Source organism: Symphodus melops (genome assembly GCF_947650265.1).
Source record: "Symphodus melops genome assembly, chromosome: 5".
NCBI lineage: Eukaryota > Metazoa > Chordata > Actinopteri > Labriformes > Labridae > Symphodus > Symphodus melops.
The window spans coordinates 8,535,199-8,546,000 of record NC_136695.1 but is presented as its reverse complement, the minus strand read 5'-3'; the positions used below and the strand labels follow the sequence as shown (position 1 = coordinate 8,546,000).

The 10,802-nt window shown below is 42.3% G+C and overlaps 1 protein-coding gene across 1 annotated transcript; it reads right to left on the bottom strand.

The window, feature by feature from the left end:
* Nucleotides 1-737: 737 nt before the first annotated feature.
* Nucleotides 738-2,427, bottom strand: LOC306824640 (uncharacterized protein). The gene is made up of 3 exons (XM_079344827.1): nucleotides 2,034-2,427; nucleotides 1,321-1,771; nucleotides 738-840 (listed from the first exon to the last, which is right to left on the bottom strand). Exons 1-3 carry the CDS (start codon nucleotides 2,163-2,165, stop codon nucleotides 791-793), a joined length of 633 nt encoding a protein of 210 aa, XP_079200953.1. The 5' UTR covers nucleotides 2,166-2,427; the 3' UTR covers nucleotides 738-790.
* Between the last annotated feature and the right edge of the window lie 8,375 nt (nucleotides 2,428-10,802).

The following is a 10,802-nucleotide window of genomic DNA, read 5'->3' as shown; positions in this document are numbered from 1 at the left end:
GTCCAGTGAGGTATCAAGGAGCCGCTGATCATAGTTTCTCACAGGACAACAAGGTAAGGATATCTTGAAGCATCTGCGTTTTCACTTAATCCAATCCTCAGAGCTTCCGTATAAAATACCACGCTTAGTCTGGCACTACAGGGAAATGGACTTTCTGATTGTGATCTTTCTGATCAAAACCATGATTCTTGTATCCGTATGAAGAGTATTATTGTAACCATGTTTCACAGTATTATACTGTCCAAAATGTAACCTCTATTGTGTCAATTATCAACATGAACTGGTATAGCTACAATGAAAACCACCAGCAGAATATAAATTAAACTTTGATTTATTAATAAATAAAAAAAACAAAAGTAAAATCAATGTAATTTAAAATCTTAATATCAATATATTATGTACATTAATCTGTTATTTACATTTATTTTGATTAAAAACAAAATGTATACTACAGGATAAACCTGGCTCTGCCTGTGCTGGACAGCCGGAAACACGGCCTGATTTTAATGCTGCTGGGCCTTCTACCAGGAAATGGAGACACTCTTCTGGCTGGCAAGTGGTGGTCTCCAGAGTGTTTGGGATTCTACACTGTCCACCGCATCGTCCAATGACCGGGTTTGATTGACGGCTGCCATGTCACAAATATTGGTGGTCTGGTGGTACCTCCTCCAGGGCAGACATCTCTGCAGACAGCTGGTCCCGCCAGGGAGCACCACTGACTGCCTTCAAACCGTCCTCCCCCTCATCCTCTGCCCCATCCTCCTCAGCCTCATCCTCTGGGGCCACGATGTCACCTGCCCCGAGGCAGATGTTGTGGAGGATGGCACATGCTGTTATGACCTGAAATAGTAAATGCTAAATAAAGGAAAAGATTATAGCACCTGAAAAATAAATCCTCCCGTTTGATTTATTGTTATTAACAATTGTAAAATGTCCTATTAAATGATTACTTACATGTGGTACATTGCAGGAAGATGGCACGGAACCTCGTCTTCATCATCCCAAAAGCATGCTCTATAATGGAGCGTGCCCTGGAGTGACAGACGTTGAAGCGCTGGGCTCCCACACCTCGTACAGGCTGTTTGTAGGGAGTGACGAGGGGAAGTGGGTGTTGGAGGCACGGGTACCCCCCGTCTGCCAGGATGAACTGCCCTGGAGGAGGGTAGAGTCCACGCCTATAGAGTGGGCTGTGCCTGAGCACTCGTGCATCATGCACAGACCCAGGCCAGCCCACATACGTGTCCTTGAAACGGCCCTGATGGTCACAAACAGCCTGCAGGATGATGGAAGGGAATAGTTTTCTGTTCCCATAGCACTGACCATCAGGGCCGCCCGGTGGCTTGATGCGGACATGGTAGCCGTCTATCGCTCCAGCTGCTCCTCTGAAGGCCCTGTGTCTCGCCAGCCCTGCAAACCCACGGGAAACTGCCTCCAGGTCTTGAGGAGTGGTGGGGAAGTGGATGACCTGGTGGCGAATGGCCACCACCTCCTCAGTCATCCTGTGAACGATGCGGTGGACAGTGGAACGAGGAATCCCAAAGGCTCTGGAGACCACCCTGTACGATGTTCCACTTGCCAGCCAGAAGAGGAACACCAGGGTCTCAATTGTAGCACCCCATCCGTGTCTCTGATCCTGGTAGAGAAGGCCCAGCAGCACTTGCAGAGCCTCCCTGCTAAGCCGGAAATCAGGCCGTGTGTCTTCCTGCTGGTTGAAAAACCTGTCCAGCACAGGTATGCTCAGGTTTATCCTGCAGTATGTACGAGGATTAGCCTATTGGGAAAACACAGAGAAGGAAATTCATTATAAACAATAACTTGATTAAATGTGGAAAAGCTGAGATACCTGCTTTTTGTCTTTAGATAGCGCTAGAGATAACACTTGTGAATTAATTGGCACTATACAACTAAAGGTTTATTGATTGATAAGCCATATAAACTACGTTTGTTGTTGTTGTTAACTAACTAAGCTTAAAGTTAAGGATCAAATTAAAGCTAAAGTACAAACATGTTAACCAATCTGAAGGTAAACTCACCTGTCCATGGTGCTGACTCAGCCGGAGATAAAGCACACGTCGGCGCATATAATTCTCCCTCTCTCTCTTTTTCAGAATCATAAAAAACTTTACTATCAAAGCAAATAAATTCATTATATCTCCTGGCTCCATTGTAAATATAAAATAAATATAAATATAAAAATTAGGTGTTTGCGGTTGAGTTGTGTTGATAAAATGGTGCAATCAAAAAACGGACACTCTCAGGGTTGCTAGGAGACCGAACAGTTAGTGACGCAAGTAGGAAGACCAGACCGTCTCATTTCGGAGACCGCGTGGATCAGCCTTCGCGGTCCACGGAGGACGTGCCTTCGTGGACCGCGAAGGCCACGCCCTCCGAAGGCTGCAACCTCTGGAATGGGACACAGCTAAAGTGTGGTGAATTATCTTATTTTGGTAACTTTATAAAAGTTTAAGAGTGCTCTGTGGACACCTGCTGGACATGCTTCATACAGATATTATAGACAACTTGAGTCAAATATCCTGAACATTTCAACCAAAAATGGAAATAAAGAAAAAAAAGCAAAAGAAAACTTTTTTGTCTGATAAATCATTTATCACACGTCCTGAATCGAGGATTCAAGAAAGGCTAACACACTACATGAACCCTCAGAGTCTTTACTTTCTCCTGATGATATGAACATGTGTCTGCCTCGTAACATCCAATCAGCATAAACAAACTAAAACTGTTACATCGAGAGGCAAAAATATATGGTAATGTAAAGAATGTCAACATGTTAAGATGCACTCTGAAAGAAAAAAGAAAATATATAAAGTTAGAGAATGTGTGTGATGTTATTAACATGACATATAGAGCAGATATGCTTCATGTTCAGACTATGAAAGTAACATTTTATCCAGTTATATTAAATCATCTAAAATCTGAATACAAAGCTTCAGTCTCTGACTTTATAAACCAGCTGAAGCTGCAGCAGGAGAGAGGAGACTTGTTTGTAATAAGAGTCAAAGAGTCGGATGCTGGTGGACAAGTGGTTAGTTTGAACTCCACATGTACACAGGCTTTAGTCCTTGAAGCAGGTGGACCAGATTCAAACCCGACCTGTGGCATCTTTCCTCTCTCTCTGTCTGTCTGTCTGTCTGTCTGTCTGTCTGTCTGTCTCTCTCTCTCTCTGTCCCCAATGTTCCCTTAAAAACTGGTCTGGATGTTCTCCTTGGTGCTGAGGGAACACGGTAACACCGCATAACTGTCTTCTTTCACCGTCACTTGAACTGAAACACAAACATGAGAGTGAATCAGTTCGTTTCCATGAAAACAGTAAAGTCAGTGAATGGAGCATCAACATGTTGTAGTGCTGGGTATACAGTCTTGATATGTGTTAAGTTGAGAGAGCTGTCCTCCACAGTGAGTAGAAGCTGAAAGTAGTCCAGGTTTGATGAGGAGCTGATGTTTCTAAAGACCCTTTTCCATCAAAGATCCCCAGAACTAAAAGGTTCAGGGACTTCTCTTCCAAGAACTAAAAGGTTCAGGGACTTCTCTTCCGAGAACTAAAAGGTTCAGGGACTTCTCTTCCAAGAACTAAAAGGTTCAGGGACTTCTCTTCCAAGAACTAAAAGGTTCAGGAACTTCTCTTCATAGAACTAAAAGGTTCAGGGACTTCTCTTCATAGAACTAAAAGGTTCAGGAACTTCTCTTCATAGAACTAAAAGTTCAGGGACTTCTCTTCATAGAACTAAAAGGTTCAGGGACGTGATGGAGAGCCCTCCTCTCTACCACTGTCACCAGTGAGTCCAGCTCTGTACCCACCACAGAGCCGGCCCTCCTCACCAATCTGTCCAGGCGTGCTGCGTCCCTCTTCTTGCAGCTTCCTCCCCAGCACACCACTGCGTAGAAGAGGACGCTGGACACCACAGACTGGTAGAACATCTGCAGCAGCTTTTTGCAGATGTTGAAGGACCCCAGCCTTCTCAGGAAGTACAGACGACTCTGTCCCTTCCTGCAGGTAGTGTCCATGTTAGGCGACCAGTCCAGCTTGTCATCCAGTTGCAGCCCCAGATACCCGTAGGTCCTGACCACCTCCACGTCGACCCCCCCGATGGAAACAGGTTCTAGATGTGGTTTGTTCCTTCGGAAGTCCACCACCATCTCTTTGGTCTTGGAGGTGTTTAGTTGCAGATGGTTGGCACTGCACCACGTCACAAAGTCCTCGATCAGGCTCCTGGACTCCTCCTCCTGTCCATCCCTGACACAACCAACTATCGCAGTGTCGTCCGAGTATTTCTGCATGTGGCAGAGCTCAGAGTTATACTGGAAGTCAGAGGTATACAGGGTGAACAGGACAGGGGAGGGAAAGGCGCCATCAAACAAATAAAATATATTATTTTTTTCTATAAAAAGTATTTACAGTTTTCATTAAAAACAGATTTGGATCTGGTTACGTTTCATACAAACTGTCTTGTGTGAAGCTCGATTCTCAAACATTCAGCAGTGAATCGTCTGTAGCCAATGAGACGTTTCTGTTCTATTCAGACAAGATCTGTGAACCTAATTGATGTGAGTTTTTTTTTTTTATTGATATGAAATAATTAATATTGTGCAACATATTTTGTAGACAGTCATTTATATATATACCGTAAATTCCGGACTATTGAGCGCACCTGGATATAAGCCGCACCGGCTAATAATAAGTAAATAAATGTATTTGAACATATATAAGCCGCACTTGATTATAAGCCGCAGGTGTCCACATTGTAACAGAGCTATTTACACAGAAAGACGTGACACAAAAATATTGTTGTAACTTTTAATTAAATACGTAGGCTAACGGTAACATCTGCAAATACGAAGCCTACTGGAAATCCTTTATCGAACATGTCTGTAACATGGCTGATGAAAAAGATTACCTTAATACAGTAATACATTTCACAAGAAAAAGTCCATCCATTCACTGCCTCAGAATGACTTCATTACTCACTTCCTCAGTCTCTTTTTTGTTGTCGCTGTCAGTGTCAACTTTACGTGCAGCAGCTCTATTTCCTTTGACAGCCAGGTCAATCGCCTTTAACTTGAAAGCTGCATCATATGTATTTCTCCATGTGTTTTCCATGATGATGGTGCGTGCATGAAGCGCAAAATGACTGATATTAAGATCCGACGTGACGAGGTGAAATGTTTTTGCGGCAGAAGCTCATTGTCCCCCAACAAAAATCCATAAATAAGCCGCATCCTTGTAAAAGCCGCAGTGTTCAAAATGTGACAAAAAAGTAGCGACTTATAGTCCGGAATTTACGGTATATATAGATATATTCACTACAGCTCACTGGGACTTTGGTGATTTCTCAATGGTCCCAGTTCATTATCTCTCCTGTCACTGGTGATTCATCAAACAGAGTCCCAGTTTAGATTTGAGCGTTGCTCTCAGGTGGACACATTTACCTGATGGCTCAATGGGACTGAATCCCTGTATACACTGCTTTGAGCTGAATCACTCTGACCTGAGTCTGAGCACGCTAAAACAAAGACACATTTAATTATTATGAAGGAGAATCTCACCTTGGATGTACACATAGTTGCTAGAGTTGATCTGATGACAGATGGCGTCCTGTGTGACCACACAGCTGTAGGTGTCGGTCTTGGTCACAGTCGTTTGGAGGATGATGTGGTAGCTGCCATCTTCATTTTTAGTGACTTGTGGTTCTTCAGCATGAAGGATGTTTCCAGAACTGTCCCTCCACTCCACTTTAGGTTCAGGAGAAGCTCCTGAACGGCTCGGCTCTCGACATGCAACTGTGAACAGGGAATAAATAAGAAATTATTCAGGTTCTTTACAGCATCAGAAATGTAATCATGTGAATCCTCTGGTCATCACATATCTGATTAAAGAGGTTTATAAAAGGAGGAATAGAGAAGCTAAATTCATGTCTCAATGATAAATCAGATTATTTTTCCCAGCAGGCTGACATGTTGAAGGACCCTGTAGACCACCTGACCTGAACCCCCTTCATCAGAGCTGCTAGGTGTGGTGGTTATATTAACGTACAAAAAGCTTTGATTGATTCCTTTAAACTGACGTGTTGTGAGTCTTTACGTCACAAACTGAAGAATAAAGTCCACTGAAGTGAATTAGAAATACTTTAAATATTCCTGAGTGGTATCAGGTCTGTGGGGTCAACCTGAGCGCGTGACAGGCAGAGGGTGACATCATCAGGACTCACCTGGTTCCTCCGATGTTCTGTCCTTTAAGATGCACTCTGAAAGAAAAAAGAAAATATATAAAGTTAGAGAATGTGTGTGATGTTATTAACATGACATATAGAGCAGATATGCTTCATGTTCAGACTATGAAAGTAACATTTTATCCGAACTTCCGGTCTGGCGCAGTACACAATGGCAGCATAGAGCAATAGGCTCCCGACAGTGGGAATCAAAAGTGTCCGTATATAACTCGAATTTTCTTGAAGAAGTGCTACAACAAGTGGGGACACAGCAGGGGAAAGAACATGCCCCAAAAAGCGAAGAAAAGACTAACACAAAGAAATAAATACGACGAGGAAGAGGAAGGCGAGCTGTCACAAGCTAGCAGTGTTAGCAACATGGAGGACGTCCCGCAAGATGACACGGCAGATGAGCCGAGCCAGGAAGCTAGCCTGGGCTTAATCCTGACAGAACTCCGGGAACTTAGACGGGATTTCGGCCAACAATTTAACGGCATAAGAGAGGACATTAAGAAAATCGACAAAAGAATGGAGGAAGCGGAGGAACGAATGGATACAGCCGAGACCCGCATCCAATCCTCAGAGACGGTTTTAGCGGAGCTAGTGAAACTTCAGATGCAAACAGAGGCTAAGTTGATGGACCTAGAAGGACGTTCGCGACGTGACAATGTGAGGATTCACGGGGTTAAAGAAGGAGCTGAAGAAAGTGCAACGTCGGTGACAACTTTTTTGGAGGGTTTGTTAATGAAGGGTCTTGAGCTCCCACCATTTATAGTGTTAAATATTGAGAGGGCGCACAGGGCGCTAGCCACTAAGCCGCCGGCCGGAGCACCGCCGAGATCATTTGTGGTCAAGTTCTCGAGCTATAAGATGAAAGAGGATGTCATTAAACGAGCATGGCAGAAGAAAGGTTTTGATTTTCAGGGGTCGCGAATCCACCTGGACCACGACTACGCACCGGAGCTGCTGAGGAAAAGAAGAGCGTACGCAGAAGCCAAAGCGGCGCTGAAAGAAAAAAACATCCGATTCCAGACACCCTTCCCGGCCAGAATGAGAGTGCACTATGAGGATGGTACGGTGATGTACAACTCGGTTGAAGAAGCAACGGCGGACATGGCAGAGAGGGGGATACCGGTGACGGTGGTGAAGAAGCCGACGTCCCTCCTGGACCAGATTAACCAGCTGACATGGCGATCCACCAGGAGACGGGGTAACCGGGAAACCTCTGGCTGTATTCTTTTCTTTTGGCAGGGTTTCAAGGAGCGGCTCCAGGCCTTCCGCCGCCAGAACGATGGATAAATCCTCTTAATGTGATGTGTCAGAGCTAATTTTTGAGGACAATGCGGGTACGTGTCTGACTACCTTAACAAACTTTTCTTCCAGTTATGACTGAATGTGTCAGTGAGATATATTTAAGGGCATATCGAGGACAAATAATGTGTCGGGCCAGCCATTACTGGATATTATGGACCTAAATATCAGCTTAAAGGCTGAAGAGGGCTCTCCCCCAACACTAGGGACAAGAGATTTTCCCTCTACACTCAAGTTCCATCTGAGTCACAAGGCCATTAGAATGGCCTTATCTTTGGAAGTTAATGTTGACAAATGGTTTCCTTGGTTTATTAATGTATTACTGTTCATTGTTCACGGGATGGCTACGGTTCATTGTAGCACCAGGGGTGTAAAATTTAATTTATGCATAGGGCTGAAGGGCATCAAAATATACTTTGTATCTCACAATGCAAAACATCCAGTCACTTAAAATAGCAACTTACAATGTAAACGGTCTTGGGAATCCGATTAAGAGGAGTAAAGTTATGGCAAAATTAAAGAGGGAAGAAATAGATGTGGCTTTCCTTCAAGAAACTCACCTAAATGTAACGGAGCATGAAAAACTCAAGAGATGGAGATTTAACCAGTACTCCTCCTCCTGCAGTCAGGGCTCCAAAAGAGGGGTGGCAACGTTAATTGCTAGTAAACTAAACTTCGAGTGTTTATATGAAAAAAGGGACATAGATGGGAGATTTGTACTGGTCCGGGGAAACCTGCAAGGCGTTCTGGTCACCTTTTTGAATATTTACGCCCCTCCAGGATCTGATTGGAAATTTTATAAGCACATTTTTGATCTATTGATCCCAGAGGCACAGGGCGTCTTTATTTGTGGAGGAGACTTTAATGTTAGACTACATCCAACCTTAGATACATCGAAACCATATCACTCAAAAGAAAAGAATACAGCCAGAAATATAAAATTAATGATGGGGGAGCTCGGACTCTTAGACATATGGAGAGATCTGAATCCAAAAAAGAGGGACTATACTTTTTTTTCCCCACCCTCACTCGGTATACTCCAGAATTGACTATTTTTTCATGTTTCAAAGGGATTTAGAAAGGGTGATGAATTGTAGCATAGGGAACATGGACTTGTCAGATCACGCACCCATTTTGATGGAGTTAAGATTAGGCTTTGAAAAGAAAAATGCAATTTGGAGGCTAAATACTGGAATTCTAAGCCAGATGAGGGAGCAACTAAAAACAGATCTCCAAAATTATTTTGAGGAAAATGATAATGGGGAAGTATCTCCTCTGATTCTCTGGGACGCATCTAAAGCTGTGCTTAGAGGGGAAATTATAGGATACAGCTCCAAACTAAAAAAGCAGAGGAAAGAAAAATTGGAACGTTTACAAACGGATTTAAAGAAATTAGAGAACATGCATAAAGAGACATTAAATGAAGAAACCAAAAAAGAAATAGACCGGAAGAAGAATGAATTAAACGAAATATATTCAAATGATATTAAAAAGAAGATGATCTTTCTAAAACAAAGATATTACGAGGCAGGGGGGAAATCGGCTAAATTACTAGCCTACAAATTAAAAAAACAGCAGGCTGAGAACACAATATTTAAAATAAGGGATCCTCTAACAAACTCCACACACTACAAGGCAAAAGAAATCCAGCAATCATTTGTAAGTTTTTTCAAAAATGGATATACACAACCTAAAATAGATGAATTAAAGATGGAAGCCTTTTTTGACCTGATAAAATTACCCAAAGTGAGGGATGAACAAAATAAACTTCTTATAAGTGAAATTACGGATGAAGAAATTAAAAGGGCAATATTGCATTTAAAACCCAATAAAGCACCAGGGCCGGACGGTTTCCCATCAGAGTGGTACAAGGAAATGAAAGTCCATCTGATCCCTATGATGAAGGCCACATATAACCACGTGATAAAAACAGGCATAACTCCCCCCTCATGGAAAGAGGCAGTGATCTCTCTGATACCAAAAGAGGGGAAAGACAAATTTGAGTGTGGAAACTATCGACCGATAAGTGTACTGAACCAAGATTATAAGATCTTTACCCATATATTGGCAAAAAGAATTGAAGATATCCTTCCCGAGATAATAAGTCTAGATCAGACAGGTTTCATTCAACAAAGGCAGACACAGGATAATATTCGCCGAACACTACATGTGATTGATCATATAGTTGAAAATAAAATTCAGGCAGTATTATTGAGTCTCGATGCAGAAAAGGCGTTCGATCGAGTTAGTTGGGAGTTTCTTTATAGAGTACTACAGAAATTTGGTTTCCATCAGACTGTTATTAAAACTATTCAAGCATTATATAGCAATCCAAGGGCAAGAATAAAAATTAATGGGGCCATATCAAACTCATTTGACCTGGAAAGAGGGACTAGACAGGGTTGCCCAATTAGTCCACTACTCTTTGCAATGTTTATTGAAGCGCTGAGACAGGGGATCGTGCAGGATAATAAAATTGCAGGTATAAAAATGTCTAACCAGGAACATAAAATCTCATTATTTGCGGATGACGTTTTAATTTATTTGACAAACCCAGAGAGCTCAATTTTGAAATTGTTATCCTTTTTGGATGTTTTTGGCTCTGTCTCAGGCTACAGTTTAAATATTAAAAAGACTCAAGTGCTAAGTTTTCAATACAAGCCAAGCCAGACCATAAAATCTAATCGAACTAAAGTGGGACCAAGACCACATAAGATACCTGGGGGTTAACATACCAAAAGACCTTACAAACCTATATGCTTTCAACTTTATCCAACTAAGTCAAAAATTAAAGGAGGACATAACAAGATGGAATTTGATACCGATACTAAGCTTTGAGTCGAGAATTGAGTCAGTAAAGATGAATATTTTGCCGAGAATCCTGTATTTGTTTCAAACTCTCCCAATTGAAATAACTGACAAACAATTTAATGAATGGGATAAATTAATATCACGATACATTTGGCATGGAAGAAAACCTCGGATAAAATTTCATATACTTCAGTTGACAAAGAAGAGGGGTGGACTTGCACTCCCCTGTCTTAAGGACTATTATAAAGCCGCCCAGCTAAGGATCCTCTATTGTTGGTGCAACTCTGACTACCAAGCCAGATGGAAGGAAATTGAAGAGAATGTGTCCGGAGCGGTTCCTATTCAGGCGAGGTTAGGAGATAAGAGACTAATTAAAAATTTTGTCGACTTAGGTAATAATTGGATCAACTTACCTCTGAAGATTTGGTTAAATGTTATCACTAAAAATAATTTATT